Source organism: Neolamprologus brichardi, chromosome 11, assembly GCF_056152115.1.
Source record: "Neolamprologus brichardi isolate AB-2024 chromosome 11, ASM5615211v1, whole genome shotgun sequence".
NCBI classification, from domain to species: Eukaryota; Metazoa; Chordata; class Actinopteri; order Cichliformes; family Cichlidae; genus Neolamprologus; species Neolamprologus brichardi.
The window spans coordinates 8,307,745-8,324,253 of record NC_142114.1 but is presented as its reverse complement, the minus strand read 5'-3'; the positions used below and the strand labels follow the sequence as shown (position 1 = coordinate 8,324,253).

At 40.9% G+C, this 16,509-nt stretch overlaps 1 protein-coding gene across 2 annotated transcripts; it reads left to right on the top strand.

The window, feature by feature from the left end:
• The first annotated feature begins 2,358 nt into the window (after positions 1 to 2,358).
• On the top strand, positions 2,359 to 16,509 carry LOC148100484 (sulfotransferase 2B1-like). 2 transcript variants are annotated; one of them, XM_087848079.1, is made up of 5 exons: positions 2,359 to 2,494; positions 4,378 to 4,586; positions 4,676 to 5,011; positions 14,471 to 14,651; positions 14,847 to 16,509. In XM_087848079.1, the coding sequence occupies exons 1-5, from the start codon at positions 2,359 to 2,361 to the stop codon at positions 14,960 to 14,962; spliced, it is 978 nt and encodes a 325-aa protein (XP_087704205.1). In that variant the 3' UTR covers positions 14,963 to 16,509. The 2 variants fall into 2 exon arrangements, with proteins under 2 accessions (XP_087704205.1, XP_087704206.1); XM_087848080.1 differs by lacking the exon at positions 2,359 to 2,494 and having other exon boundaries at positions 4,389 to 4,586; positions 4,676 to 4,802; positions 4,917 to 5,011.

The window sequence follows — 16,509 nt, the reverse complement described above, 5'->3', positions numbered from 1 at the left end:
GCATTCCTCTAATCTGATTTTCAAGCCTGTACATTATGTGTACATAGTGACTCAATGTGCTCTAATCACCACTTATATATTACAGAGCTGGAGCTTTTAGTCAGCAGCAGAGCTCGCACAAGTTGATCCTCCTGGGATGTTGCAATGGTAGACTGAAAAAAAAAGCTAGGATACTAGATATAAAAATGCTTTGCTAACTTTATGGAGCAAGTCAAAGCTTAAAAATGCCTTGCCTTTTTATGCTTTGGAGAAAAGTTATTTGCAAACATATTCAACTTAAAATGCGACAGCTATGCAGATTTCAAGCTGCTAGCATATACAGGTCTGCTTACAGCAACATTTTATGATAAACTGTATCTTGGAGACAAATGCAAACACATTCCTACATGTCAGACCACAGGGGTTGGAAGCACACACAGGACATTGGGTAGACTAAAGCAATTGTCAGTCTTAAATGAACCATATCCAACAAATGTTGCACCAAATCATGTTTTCACTTGAAATGTGTTTTATTTATTTAAATTTGTTAGATGACAGTCAAACATCAAAACAGGATCTGCACACAGTGTTAAAGTGTAGCAGACTGATGAGTGTGTGCAGTGGCGGTCCTAGTCTGTTTGGCGCCCTGGGCGAACACTCCCTCAATTTTAAATTGTTATTGATCCCTTTACCCCTACTCCTAAAGTGTATATTTATTGTTTGTTTACTCGCACTTCTGTAACTGGAGCCTCATCATCTCTCTATATACTGGACTGTATGTAGCGGAGATGACAATAAAGTTTACTTTGACTTCAGCAGCGACCAGGCGCACCGAGGGCTCTCGCGCTCACCTATAGAATTTCAAAAAAACATCAGTGCAAATTATAAGTCTGTATCATGATGTGTGGTGTTTTCGTGTTTGTTGTTTTGTTTTTATTTTGTTTTAATTTGCGAGTTGGTTATTAGATGCTGCTCCAGCCAGCCAGTGAATCCCCTGTCGCCCCGCCCTCTCCACCCTGTGCCCCAAGCAGCAGGCGCACCTCGCAAACAGAGGGCGCCCTTACTCCCAGCAAATGGGCGATAGAAAACCGATCGATGCCTATGCCATTCCCAATATGCGCTGGCTGATGTCGGGGCAGCATGAGTACGAGCAATTTTTTATTTTTTTGCCAATGCCCGTGATGCCGCCCCCCATCACGATGCTGCCCCGGGCAACCACCCGTGTCTCCCGTATCTAAAACCGCTACTGAGTGCGTGTTTCTCTCACAAAATGCAGACACTCACTCTGTCACAGCCCAAAACACAGAAAGGCACAGGTCTAGATTCAAACCCAGGACCTTGGTGCTATCAGCGGAATAGCAATAAGTTTATTTAACCTAATTCCTTGGAGTCAAAAATAACTGACTCTCTAACTCTGTCATATCTATTGTTATAGTAAGGAAGTTACTTTTTCATACACAAGCTCATTATAAGCATACATTACTTTCTAATTATCTGTGATGCTTTTTGACAATAAAATATGGAGATGCAACAGCTCCCCAAAAATGAAGCCAAAACGTCTCTATCGCCCCCTGGTGTCTGGCTGCAGGATAGGTCATAAACCCCACCTCCTCCATGTTAGCGGATGGGACTATGGTCAGAGTAAAATAAAAAAATTCTTCGATAATTTTTTTTTCAACAGAGGCTTTCTTTCATTATCAGCAGGCATGTGCCCCAAGTGCCCTTTTCTTGAGGCAATATGAAACAGGGAAGTACCGCCGTGTAATCCATTTATTTTAACAAAGTAACTGTATTCTAAATACCACCTTTTTAAATGGTAACTGTAACGGAATACAGTTACTCATATTTTGTATTTTGAATACGTAACGGCGGTACATGTATTCCGTTACTCCCCAACACTGTGTGAGTGGAAAAGTACGAGCTATCACCGAGCAGAAACAATAATAACCACTGCAGCCAAGAAGAGTGCCTGACGAGCCCAATTGTAAGTAAGCTATTAAGACTCGACTGTACACCGTGTTCCTGTTTTCCTCCGAAACAATAAGTTTTGTTGGAGCAGCCTTTCAACGCCTCTCTCTGTCTCTATTTTTCGGCTACGAGCCCGACACGGAACCGACGTATTAGCCAGAGGTCCCTTTACCAACCGGTGGTCATTAGGTCTTGGCTTCAACCTCTGAAATTGAAAAGCAGTTTGGAATACAAAGTTCCCTTTCAGGAAGGTATACGTACTTGAGGGAGAATGGTCCAATCATTTCAACTAGATTATTAAATAAGGAGGTGCTCAGGGAAAGGGCACTGACTACGTAACAGGAGAAAGTCTCTAACGAAGGAGAAGGATAGGAGAAAAATACAGAAGACTCACTCATCCAGAGAACTGTCATGTCTGCCACTGAGTACATTAAGTACCACGGTCTCCTCCTGCCCCCGGAGGCCCACACCACGGAGAGCTTGGAGTACGCCCAGAATTTCTGTGTGGAAGACACTGATGTGTTTGCCATCACTTATCCGAAGTCAGGTATGTGTTTGTTCTCATATCTGTTGTCGCTTTTTAGCTTTTCTAGTTGTCTCTGATGGTTTTTGTTGGTTTACTTTTGTTGATAAGCTTTAGTTTCCACATTTTATATATTTATTCCTGTATATTTAAGAAATTTATTTTGATGGCAGCAAAACATCTCAAAAAAGGCTGAGATTTGGGCAAAGGAACACTGAAAAGGGAAGTGACACTAAAAATAATCACATGGAGGAGCATTTCAAAACTTATTTGATTAATTAGTGACAGGTCAGCAACATGACTTGGAATAAAAAGATCATCTAAGAGAGGCAGAGTTTCTCAAAAATGACGCTAGGCAGCGGTTCCTTTCTGAAAACAGCATTCACAAGTTGTGGAATGGTTTCAGAAAAATGTTCCTCAAATTAATGCCTGCATCTCTGAAGGTGTGGGGGTCTATCTGTGCTTATGGAGTGGGTGCTTGCACATCTGGAAAGATGCCTTCAGAGCAGAAAAGTAACTTTTAGTTTAATTTTTCTGTGATTTTCTGCCTCTTTTTCTGTGATATCCTGCCTTTTTGGCCTAAAGAGACCACCCACCATTGGAGAGGAACTCCTCTAATAAGCACATCAGGGCTTAGGAGGGTAGCTCAAATAAGTCAAACGATATAGACCAAAAGCAAATATGCATATTTCAGCAACATAATGCTAAACCACATACTGCCGCTAATACAGCATGCTTTTATAGTAGAAGATTCTACTTCAACTGGCTCCTTTCAGTATGGAAGAGTAGCGGCTCTACCCTGAGGCACAATCTCTAATGGAGAGACCAGCCTCCCTTCAGAGAAAGGTCATTTCTGCCAACTTTCTCAACTTAGAGGTGCTGATTCTCATTCCCACCACTTCATACTCAGCTGTAAGACAGGACAGCAGGGGGAAAAGGGGGAATTTCTTGAAATTCAGAGATTATACATAATGTCCTCATTTATTTAAAAAACAAACTGGAGTATACTCCCTGTATCCCATACAGAGGTGGCATGAAAATGCTATGCAGTTAAGTGAAGGCTCAACAAGTTAGCTTACTGTTTGTAATAATGCACCTTGTAGGACTGGTAGAGAGCAGACTCTGGGCTTCATGGTCAGTTTAACAGACAATGATGGTGGGAATATTATTAGTAGTCCACTCACTGAGCTTGACGTTTATAGTAGCTTCATACTCTGTAACAGTTGGAAATCAGCCATGATAGCTCATCTAGCATCTCTGTTGGCTAAATCCATAAACAACAGTGAATCTCAGAGCAGCAGCATACCTTAGCTGATCACAGCATGTACTCAAAGAAAAATCCTACTGGCGCTCACATTGGGAATTGTTCTTATGTGATTCTTTTCCCTATGCCCACCACCCACCTACTGAATCCTACTGTCTACTGTAATGTTGGGCTACATTATTTTTTTCTGTTTACATGTTGATGCAAAGTCACCCATCTACAGTGCAGGCAACAGCAACAAATGTAAGGCGGAGTTAGCTTAGTACAAAAATAGCTGGTAGAAATTTTTTTTCAAAGAGCTGTTTTTTCTTTTTGTACTCAGGGTACATTTACATCCAGTATAAGTCCACATGCTTTACGTATACTTGGTCAAAGAAGTTGAATCATCTGGACGACCCTTTCAAATTTTGATTTGTCAGACCTCTGGAAAATCTTTCACTTAAGTCTTTGTTAGATGAAGTCAGCCTCAAAGAAGACAACAGCATTTCTGGATCTTTTTTTCCCTTGCAGGGCAGGATGTTGTTTTGAAGTTGTGGTGCAATGACAAACTGTGTTCAATGGCATTGTTTCTCAGAAGGGTTCCTGAGCTCGGGCATAGTTTCCAATACAGATTGTGTCTGTTATTTCACTGTTATTTCTTCAGGTACAATCTGGATGCAGGAGATCCTCCCACTGGTGCTGAATGGCGGGGATCTGACCCCCATACATAGCATTCCTAACTGGGAGAGAGTCCCATGGCTGGAAGAGAAACACCTGGCACGGGTGGTGGATAAGCTGGCATCTCCACGGGCACTGGTCTCACATTTTCCCTACAACCTCATGCCCCCTTCCTTCTGTACCTCCAAAGCAAAGGTAATGACTCTGTGTGATATTCCCAATGTGTTCCTGATTGTGTAAGAGACTTTACACACACGTATGTTTTTGCACTCTTTCTGCTGTAGGTGATCTACGTCATGAGGAACCCAAAGGACATCATGGTGTCTTCATACTACTTCCACCAGATGGTCGGCTTCCTTGAGGATCCAGGAACCTTTGATGAGTTCATGGATAAATTTCTTGAGGGCAAAGGTCAGAGATCACATATGCACAAGAGGAGACATGCAAGAAAATCAATATTTGCAAGTTCTATCACAATAGTGGTTGGATCAGTAACTGGTCAGCCAATGTCTGCTTTATTTGCAGTGATGTTTGGAAAATGGACAGACCACGTGAAGAGTTGGAGAAACAGTGAACTGGGAGACAGAATAATGTACATTACATATGAAGAAATGGTTCAGGTAAAAACACTTCCAATGTTTTCACTGAAAGGAAAGTATTTCATGTGAGGTTTTTTTTTTTTTGACTAAACCAGCAGACGCAGTGTCTCATAGTGCACCGCATTGTCAGTGTGTGCGTGCACACTATGAGAGACAGGTGTAACAGAGAGCTGCCATTACCTGCACAGAATAAATATTTTAACTCACACTTTCTCTTGTTATATTTTCAATTGTCATATTGTGCATTGAAGTAAACAGAAAGTAATTGGAGGAATGTTGAAACTTTTATTCATTATCAGGTCATCAGCTGAATTACATGAGCAGGTGTTGTTAGCTGTGTGTGTATTTGTGGGTGCGGTTGTCTTGCTCAACTTCAGCCTGCAACTTGTCACTACGGCATTCGCCTACAATATACAAGTAAAGAAAGCGATCTATATCAATATACAAATCTGTTGGTTAAATAACATGAATTTTTGCAAATATAAATCATAGTAGTCAGCTAGAACCTCATAGAAAGAAATAGTTTTTTCAGCCTTTTACTCACCTCTGCTGCCTCGAGGTTGCAATGTTATGATTGGGGAAGATTGTGCCCTAGGCAGTGTTGGGAAGGTTACTTTTAAAATGTATTCCACTACAGATTACAGAATACATGCCCCAAAATGTATTTTGTAACGTATTCCGTTACGTTACTCAGTGAGAGTAACGTATTCTGAATACTTTGGATCACTTAACATATTATCATGCTTTTTACAACTGCATGAATGTACTGCTGCTGTGTGATTTATTACTATTACTGAAGGTCTGCGGCTCCAAACCGTAGTAAAGGGACCTCTGGCTAATACGTCGGTTCCGTGTCGGGCTTGTAGCCAGGGCTGGACTGGGACAAAAAATTGACCCGGGCATTTTGACTAGAGACCGCCCCCTCAGGTATTATAGGAAAAGCCATAAAGCCTTTGAATGAAAACAGACGCTGTTGTGACAGTGATGTACACTGTCTTGTTGGTATATGTATGATTTCTATACATTTTACGTCAGATAACAACTTTGGTTGTAAGCATCAGATAATTAATAAAAGCGAGACGTTTTAAATGAGAATAAGAACGTGTTTCTTTGTGCCCCCCTTTCCCTGTTAATGCCCTACCTGGCCCCCTGGCAAAACATACTAGACCCGCCCCTGCACTGTTACCAGCTGTCAGCGTAAAAAAGGATCCTGGTGTTATTTGTCTCTTAGAAACAGTTCATAACTTCCCTTCAACTCATTCATGTCACCTAAAAGGTAAACCTGTTTCTCAATCACCTGTTCAGCTCTGATGATTCAGTAAGGACATCTCCTGGTTTCATCTTCATGTTTCCCTCTCGCCACATATACAAACCGATATCATGACCATGAGAGATCATGAGTTATTGTAACTGACTGTAAAAAGTCAGCACAATGAAAATAAACTACACCTTAACTTGGTTTATATTTGACCCAGATAGACTGCAGGTCATAACTTCTTACCTGAAGTTCAGTTCACCTGACACTCAGACCTGCGTCTGCCTCGGGTCTCTCCTTCTCCTGCCTCACCTTTCTCTCATCCACCTGCTGGCCTCCACCACTTGCTAATGTTACTGAATCTGTGGAAGCTCCGCGATAGCCACCACCAAACAACTGAGTTATTTTTACACACCGGCCAGCATCTGGCCAATCCACCACCTTTCATTGTTTATACCATTACCAAAAAAAAAAAAAAAATCATCGGCCCATAAAAACAAAAAATCACCATCGGCCCACCGGGCAAATGCCCGGTATGCCCGATGGCCAGTCCAGCTATGCTTGTAGCCAAAAAATAGAGACAGAGAGAGGCGTTGAAAGGCTGCTCCAACGGAACTTATTGTTTCGGAGGAAAACAGGAACACAGTGTACACTCGAGTCTTAATAGCTTACTTACAACTGGGCTCTTCAGGCACTCTTCTTGGCTGCAGTGGTTATTATTGTTTCTGCTCGGTGACAGCTCGTACTTTTCCACTCACATTTTTCTCCCTCCTCGCGCTCACAGACACATAGCGGGTATGGCAGTCCATTCTCCCTGTAGCACAGACTACACTGCCATAAGGCTACATTCTTTAGGCCTATTAGCTTAGCACAACAACAACAACAACAAAAAAGCACTCTCTCACCCAGGAAACACACAGTCGCAGAGAGAGCGCGTCACCATGGCAACCGTAACGCTGCCGCCTGGATCAACAGAACATAGCTGTCAAACAAAACCCAAACAGGCCTGACCCGCCACAATATGAAACAGGAAAACACCGCCGTGTAATCCATTTATTTCAACACAGTAACTGTATTCTAAATACCACCTTTTTAAACGGTAACTGTAACAGAATACAGTTACTCATATTTTGTATTTTAAATACGTAACAGCGGTACATGTATTCCGTTACTCCCCAACACTGGCCCCAGGACCCGCAAACTATTTGTTCCGGGAGGAGAGTAAGGCATGAGTATAGGGTATGGGAATTTATTTATTCATTCATTCATATTTATAATAGGGTTATTGTTGGTTGTTATTTTAAATGTGGCCTAAGTTGGAAATGTTTGTAAATAGTGTATTTTTATAAATATTTCTGTGTTACAATGCAATTTCTTTTGTATCATCTATAGTCCTGAGTGAAACCTGCAGAATGGAATATCCTGTGAGGTTATTTAAACCCATCTGTTCCATTCAGTCAAAGACTCTTTGGTTCTTATGTTGGATGTCTGCTTCCATGGCCACTCGACCAAGCTGACAACTGTGTTTTTAAAAAATTGTTACTTACCTACATCTATTAATATTGTGTTTTGAGTAGGGGTGGGACTCGATTAAAAGAAAGTTAATCTAATTAATTAGAGGCTTTGTAATTAATGAATTAATCTTGATTAATCACATTTAATCGCACAAGCAAATGTGCCTCAAAGCGCAAATGTTTTTTTTTTTTTTTAGTTTAAAAGGGTTTTAGTGGGCGACAGAATAAATAATAGACATGGACATGAAAATTGTAAACTCAAGCTCTTAATTTCTGGGGGGAAAAAAATTAAACTGCATTTCAATTCAAAACAGAGAAGCAAAAATAATATCCCTGGCCAAAATTGGGCAGACTTAAAAATAAAATACTATTATAAGTACATTTTCAAAATGGTATTGTCTTTCAATAATAATGATAAAGATTTCAACATAAAGTGCAGTTTTTCTTCTTAAAAAAATAAGGCAGAAATATAAAAGGTTATTTGACCAGTGTCACCTTTAAACTCTGAGTAACCTTAGCCAAAATTATTTTGTACATTCTGCTAAAACACTGTGATCATCGACTATTTTAGTGCAAAAAATAACAAACCCATTGGACTCACAATACCTACGTACTCCATACTGTCTGGTCTGTGTCTTTTAACCAGTTACTTAGACAAAGTAACTGTGCTTTTATCTGTTTTTATGTTGTAAGGTATGAAGATTCATGCGCTTTGTGCTGAGATGGTTTTTTTCTGTTCTCAAACTGCTCTCCTCTCAGGAGCTCAGTCTGCTTTTCTCCTCCTCTCCCTTCATGTATTGTGCATTTCATTGTTTTTCTTACCATCCTACCGCTCTCTGACCTGTCTTCCCAATGTGATGTTTTTGAAGTGTATATATGGTTAGAAGGGGACCCATTTCACTGCAGGTAACATGTACATGAAACATTGCAAGTGACAGTTAAATGCATAACCATCATCATCATCATCACTTCCAGGCCAGGCCAGACAGCTGTGGGTGGGTCTCTGCTTGACTGGACCACCACTGCAGCTGTCTGTCTGTCTGTCTCGCTGATGATGGATTCTGCTCTGTACAAACTCAGAGCCCTGTTGCACAGGGTGTCCTCATCTCAATCAGAGTCTGAAGACAAATGTAACCCTGGTAAGATTTACAGCAATCAGAAGTACAGGGTTCTTTGAATGCATCGTAGTTCTTGTTTGATAGTTTAATTTCCGGGCATGCCCTGAAGGCATCATCTGCAGCTCGGTGCGCGTGAAGGTGTGGTGTAGGGGAAAAAAGACGGCAAGGAAAAACTCCATGCTGCCGCAGAGCACGGTTTTCCAGTTGAAAGAGAGAAAAAAAGAGGTTCAATTAACATTTGTGAGTGAGCTGTCGTTAGCGGTGAACCACAGACGGGTACCTACCTCGAAGGAGTCGGAGTGTTTCTTCGAACTTTTTGAACTATTCTGGTGAGTTAGCCTAGCTCACTTAGCACCGCTATTGCAGTTCAATGCACTGAAAAAAATAACTAACCAGTCAGAATAGTAGTAAATGTGTTTAATGATGTTTAAGATGTGTTTTTTATAGTATTGTGATGTTGTGACAGTTTGTTTATTATGAGTGTCTAGTGTTTTTCTTTTTTTGGGCCTGCTAGTTCAGCCGCGGCCAGCTAAGTGGTTATGCGCAGTTCACGTGCAATAGCTGTGCTGTAGCTGTAACTGCGGGTGATGCACAGTAATACTGGTGTATTTACTTTTAATGTGTCACAAGATGCAAATTTATTTTAATATTTAAAAGAACCAAGGACATTAGGAACAAGGACATTTAAGGAATGTGGACATCTAACATTCTGCGTATTTGTGTGCAGACTGGTTTTTTTTTTGAGGTACAGTTCCATGTGTGCCAAGTGAGGAGCTGGTATCGTGGGTCTAAGACACTGTTGCTGCTGTGGAGGCCTTCTGTGTGTCAGGACGCCAACACGTGGATGCCTGCCGTACCAGGAGGGCGGTAGGGAAAAAACAAAGGGAAGCCCACCTGAGAGATACTTTATCATTTTCTTTTGCTACTTTTTCCCCGCCTGAGATTCAGGTCGTTTTCAGTTCTTAACCCAGGGCAGTGGGTAACTGAATAAACTGACACCATAAGGAACTGGACACTCACATGCTATTTTCTTTTCTTTTTTCCTTTTCTTGGGGTGTTGAAATATTGTGTTTCTTGTCTTAAATCTATTTTGATTGTTCAATTATTTTTGTTATGCATTTGAGATGGTTACTGCATTTAAAGGTATCCCTACATTGAGGATGAGCAAAGGGAACTGATCCAAGGAAAATATATATATAAAGCAAACTTTCTTTCACAAACCTGTGGTTGTGCGTGTTATGTGGGTTGGAAGTCTTATTGCTCTTACAGAGTTGCTACTGCCAATCTCCTTCCCAAACCTAGATTCGGATATTGTAGACATTGCACTTAGGCGAGCAGTATAGATCATCTCTTTATAGATAGAGGGACACACGTCCAGGTTACACAAAGAAGAGAGGAGGAGGCCCATTGTTTTTGCTGCCTCCTTTGTGGTGGCATCTTTACGCTATTCCTACAGCAGGGCTTCAAGGCTGGTCCAAAACTCTTCTCGCTCTCCGCTTGCAGGATGCTTTAAATCCTTAAAGTGTGGGTCAAGCACAGTAGCTATCTTGAGCCACTGATGGTTGAGTGTAGCTACACGCTGGGATAGGTCCTTTGTGAAGGCAGTCTTAAATTTCACCATGTAGTTTGAGTTATCATTGGAGACCTCCATGGTGTGACGCAGGTGGCCGAAAGCAGGTAAAACCACGGAATATAAGACATATGGCTCACCTCCAAGAAGCTCAGTCACAAACCTGTAGTAGACAGTTCAAGAAAATAATGTCCTAAATTCTTCGTTTAATGCTACCGCATCCGGGGCAGCCGATACGCCAGTATTGGGGAACAAGGATGCTGGTGAGAAGTGGGCTACTGGCCGAAGAAACCGAAACATCATCACACCGAAAGTGGAAATACAAATTTGAACTGGTCACCACGTCGGCCAAAATGAAATCATTGCCAGAACTACTGAACTGCAAAATCGACATCAGAGCTTTATCCAAATTATGACTCACAGGATCAGGGCAGACGGTCGTCGAACCATCACTCAACGATGACCAGATGGCACTCTACTACTCAGGTGGAGAAATTGGCAAAGCTCAACTGGAAATGCCTGTCAGATCCCGCTTACAAGGCAGAATTTCAAATAGCATTATCCAGCCACTTCGGTGCACTGGTGCCATCCAAAGATGTCAACGTCAAAGAGCAACAAGTTTTGGACGTCATCATGGAAAGCGCCAAAGACCTGTGCCATCCCACACGCTGCCGAACACAGCCGTAGATATCCGACGAATGTCTCGATATGGTAGATGAAGCGAAATGTGTGAAGCTGGTCGACTTTAAACGATATCATCAGCTCAACAAGGAAGTCTGATGCCAAATGAAGGAAGAACGCGAGGCTTACTGGAACCAAGTAGTGGCTGACTTGGAGGAAGTGGCCTCAAAGCATGAGTGCCACACCATTTATCGAATGCTCTGATGCCTGAGTAGAAAAACCAAATCAACAAATGACAACATCTGAAAGGCTGATGGCACCTTTGTACAATCATCAACTGAGCGGTTACAGTGCTGGACGGAGCCACAAGGACCACCAGCAGAGCCGCCACCTATCGAAGCACCAGAGACCCCGATGGTCCGATGATGAGTCGACCCTGACAAAGGTGAAGACAGCCATCCGGACTTTGAAAAATGTAAAAAGCGCTTGGTGTGGATGCAATTACAGCGGAATCAATCAAGGCTGGCGGTGATGTTCTTCTCCAACAAGTGCACCTTCTTCCGCAAAAAAATGTGGCGCACAGAGACGATTCCAAGAACACGGAAGAAGGCCATCATTATCCCAATCTTCAAGAAAGGCAACAACCGAGAATACCAAAACTAATGCGGCATCAGTCTGCTCTTGATCAGTGGAAAAGTTTTCATGAAAGTAATTCAATCATGCCTGCAGAAACATCGCGAACAAACGAACCGCGAAGAGCAAGCCGGCTTCAGACCTCACCGCGGGTCCTGTGACCAGATATTCAGTATTTGCCAGGTGAGGAGCAAATTTTATGTGGGAAACGGACGGTCATTGTCTTTATTGACTTTCGGCCTACATTCGACTGCATCGATTGGGCAGCACTTTGGATGACGCTGGAGACTGAGCACATCCCACCGAAAGTAATTAAGCTCCTACAGGAAAATTAGAACAAATCATTGAGCCAAATTCGCATCTGAAGCAAGCAGTCGACTGAATTCGCCATCCGCACAGGAGTCACCTTACTGCTGCTCTTCAACATCATGGTTTACACCATCATTTGACCGTGTAGAAACATCCTGTATGAGTGGCTCTTTCTGTTGCCCCAGTCTTGTTTGCTCCTGGTGTAGTTCCTCCATATTAGCAGGGGTGTCTGTAATGCATCTCATTTTGCTTCCCTTTTAATATCATAAGGCTGTTCAATTTTACTTGAAGGCTTGAAGGCCAGTCATTTCATCAAATTTGGACTGTTCATATCTTTTATTGGCACTGCCAGTGCTAGGATCTGTGCCTCCTGCAACATGTTTTGCATTTGGATGGTACCGTAAGGTTGAGGTGCTTCGGTGGTACGGAAACTCCTTTTTGGACAGCTTGCACATGCTTTTTATCAAGGCTTCTGTCAGGTAGTCTTTTGAAATGAAATTTGCCTCCGATCAGTGCTAACAATGCGCGTTCTTCTTCTCCCTTTTTGTACATCTGATGTGTGCATCAGTGTAGTCGGTATTCCAGGAAATTGTGCATTGACAAAACTTCCCCTTTGCTTGAAATGCAAAGTGTGATTAAATGCGTTATTTTTTATTTAAATTATGTAATAAATTATTTACATGTTTAAATTCCCACCCCTAGTTTTGAGACACAATTTCCCACATATTTTGATGCTCCACCTAAAGGCCCGAGTGCACCAATGTTCCTTCTAAGCTGTGCACGTGCACAATTGCGCACTGCTGGCATGGTCTCTGCGCACAGAAAATCTGTGTTGTGCTCAAAAAAAATCGAACCTGAATTGAAATTAAAATTAAAACTTTAACAATTCTGTTTTGCAGTGTTAGTCAGTGAGTGACTGGCTGCTCCCGTATGGGATTAGAACAATGCCACCATATCCCATAGTCCAGCCAATAATGCGATTTACATTCGCAGCTATTCAATGTGGTTGACAGGCTATGACAGCGTCCTAATGTGCCGACACCGGTGTTTTAGCTAGCAAAGCGGCGTGGCTTATGTGGAGTGAAGCCACGTTAATGACAACGTGTACAACCATTGGAGATGTGAGCAGGACAGACAAAACAATTGACGGAAAAAGTGTGGACTTTATACCAGTTTTTAAATTGTGTTGATAGGCCACGTAAAACCGGAGTTATGATAAAAAGATATGCAATGTTTGGTTTTGTTCCTGAATACTATTGTTGTTTATATTTACTGCGGGAAGAAACGGTAAAAATGGATTTCATAAGGAAAACGCTCGAAAGCCTGTGAGCAAAAACAAAACCAAAAAAACCCCACCCTTTCCTATTGATCGAAAAATATACCATGTCGACCAATCAAAAATGATATGGCAACATGGCATTTATTGTTTAGGAAGGGGGGAAGTTTTAGGAGTGACCGCAGTGTTTTGCCAGGTGAGCGATATGCGACGTTTAGCACAAATCTTGTGTAGTTAGTGTGTAGTGTAGTCAATAGTTTTGTTGTGTGTGTCAGAACAATGAGGCGACTACTAAATGTTACAGGTGTTACAGGAGTGATACATCTCCTGTTGTCAGGCAGGTATCAGGCGGTTGTTCTCCTTTATCTCATAGTGGACAGAAATAATTTTTTGGAGTGACACAAATAATTTGTGTGGCATCAAATTTGATGCAGAACAGCTGATTGTTCTGTAAATAGTTTGAAATATTTATTTTTAAAAATGCCTTGGCTGCATTTTTAGGTAAACAGCTGCAAAAAACTTCGTTGTTTGCAAAACTTTTTTGAAGAAGTAACTATATAATTAATTGCCCAACACTGGTCATTATATACTGTATTTTGCAAACAGAGAGTTACAGGACTCTCTCCCAGACCTCAGACTCATACTCATAATTCAAGTCAGAGCTTTATTTAAAAAAGAAAGTTGTGTTTTCAAAACTGGAGTTCAAGTTATTTTTACTTCCAATAGTGTTAACATACTAAACAGGTCATGAACAAGATTTTTGTTTAAATTTTCATTGTCAGTGGGCTGAAGCAGTTAATTAAAAGTAGTCTAACATAAATGCTGTAATTTGGTTATTTTAATAAACCATGTAACTTGGATGGATTCAATGTTGGCGTGACCACAGTGCACACGTCTAATGTTGCTCACAGTGGTCCAAAGGACCGCTCAGGGAGTTTGTGTGTTTGCTCAGACACATGACAAATTAGAGGGAACATTGGAGTGCACCCTCCACATGTGTCACTTTGAGCAAAACAAACCCAGACTTATGTCTTGCCAAAACTTGAAATTGTGACTTAAACCATTCAAACCCCTGACTTTTCAAAGTTTGCTCATGAAATGACTTTAGAATAAGTTTTCAATAAAAGCCAAATTTAAAAAAACACAGACTGTTTCACATTATATAACAAGCGTGTTTCTTCCAGGACCTGCCTGCGGCTCTCAGACGTATTTCTGATTTCCTGGGCTGTAATCTGACTGAAGAAGTAATTCAGAAGATAGCAGAGCATTGTTCCTTCAAGACCATGAAGAACAACAACATGTCCAACCTCAGTCTGGTCCCCAAGGTGTACTTGGACCATGACAAATCTCCTTTCCTAAGAAAAGGTGAGTTTCCATATCCCATTATGACACATCTGACTGGGTTGAAAAATTTGTGATATTGAACACAACACACCAACTTGGACGCGTTTGTTATCAAAGATGTCTTTTCAGAGTTTCTTCCATGGTCAATTTCTGTTCTCATCAGGTGTTTTTATGTTTATGTGACTCTTTGCATGCTTGGCGTGTTTTTGTTGTCAGGTATTGCTGGAGACTGGAAAAACCACTTCAGCTCAGAGCAACTGACCCGATTCACCTCTGTGATTTCCAAAGAGCTGGAAGGTGAGAGCTTCCCTCTACCGTGGAGCTTGGATTGACCACCATCTGAAATAGTGAGACGGAGAGATCAGGAGTGGTAAAGACAAAATCGAGACCTATATCGCGAGTAATGTTATATTTCTTATATATTTGGAAGGAAAATGACAAATGGCTGCACCGATTTAGTGAAACATGCAAACACACATGGAAATACAGTACATAAGGAGAAAACAAAGTTTGTCTTCTAACAAACTTGAAAGTCAGTAATTTGTCAAATCAATTGTATTCCTCAAAGCAGCCTCAATTGTCTTGGCAAGGTTTTCTTGTAAATTCAGTTAAATTAAGCCAATCAGATGCTTTTCTTTTTTTTCTCTAGGGTTTTATACTGGAGTGTAATCTTATAGTGTAATGTTATAGCTTATGATTACTGAGGTATTAACCCTTTAAGACCTACCATAGAACCAAGTCCGCCAGAGCTTATATTATATTTTTACATGTTGTAGTGCCATTTTTGGAAGCATTTCAAGTTGATATACATCAATACCACCATTATAGCCCAAATTTTAATGATATGTATGCATTAAGTGCATAGTGCACCAAAAAATTGAAAATCGTTTTTGTTTTTTTAACATATATTTCTAGTTAGAGAAATTTAAGAGTCTTATCCCTCAAAACTGTAAATACAACAAAGTTGCACAAAATAGTTTCCCACCACAGGAAATTTATTTTAAGTGTCTTCATAGTTTTATTTTTGAAATACACCAATTTTTATATACTGCAGGAAAAACAAAAATAAATATTATAAAGCAAATTTGCAAAAAAAAAAACCCAGCATATGCATCAAAATAAACTATTTCCAGCAGTGCAATATGAGTCCTAAGCATCCCAGAAACGACACAGAAAGTCATAAAGTCAAACATAACTTTTAAAAACACAAGTATAGGCTCATAAGGTCCTGATGGTAAAAAACTAAATTTCCGCAAAATGACGTCACTTCCGGCTCCGAGCAGGTCATGGCGGATATGAGATAGTTCACGCTGATGGATGTAGGAAGTGTTACAAACAGCTGATCGGATTGGCAAAGCCTGTTTCTGGAATATTGTGTTTTTGTTGCTGCAAGTGCTTTTTATGCAGTTTTTGCAAAGCTATATGTGGAAGGAAACTGTGACCTAGGACAAGCTGATGGCATAAGATGTACGTACAACTCCTCCGGTTTCAAATGCAAAAAAAATTATTGCGCTAGCTTACGTGGTTGCAGTGCTACCGGGATTTAAAAATAGTTATGCAAAACGGAGCGTGCCCGCTCCGACCGGCTTTAAAGGGTTAATATATATTGTTTTTTAGTTTGTAATACTTATTGCATGTTAACCTTGTATATGATTAACTTTTGCCATCTAGGACCTCCATATTCTGGATCTGCATGTATTTGACATTTAACTGGTACAATTTTTAAAGTTACTGAGCACAGCACATTCACGGCACAGTCCACATGTTTCTGCTAATACAAAGTTATGATACTGCAATCTTAATTAACATGGATGTAATGTTGTATTTAATTTGTTGTTGAGAATTTTAACAAGAAGATCAATAAAGTCATTAACAGTAA

Bases quoted from the DNA above. Each gene is read 5' to 3' on its own strand.
- LOC148100484 (XM_087848079.1), top strand. From the start codon at position 2,359: ATGTCTGCCACTGAGTACATTAAGTACCACGGTCTCCTCCTGCCCCCG. The intron at 2,495-4,377 runs GTATGTGTTTGT...TTATTTCTTCAG, and splicing joins CATCACTTATCCGAAGTCAG to GTACAATCTGGATGCAGGAG. The intron at 4,587-4,675 runs GTAATGACTCTG...TTTCTGCTGTAG, and splicing joins TCTGTACCTCCAAAGCAAAG to GTGATCTACGTCATGAGGAA.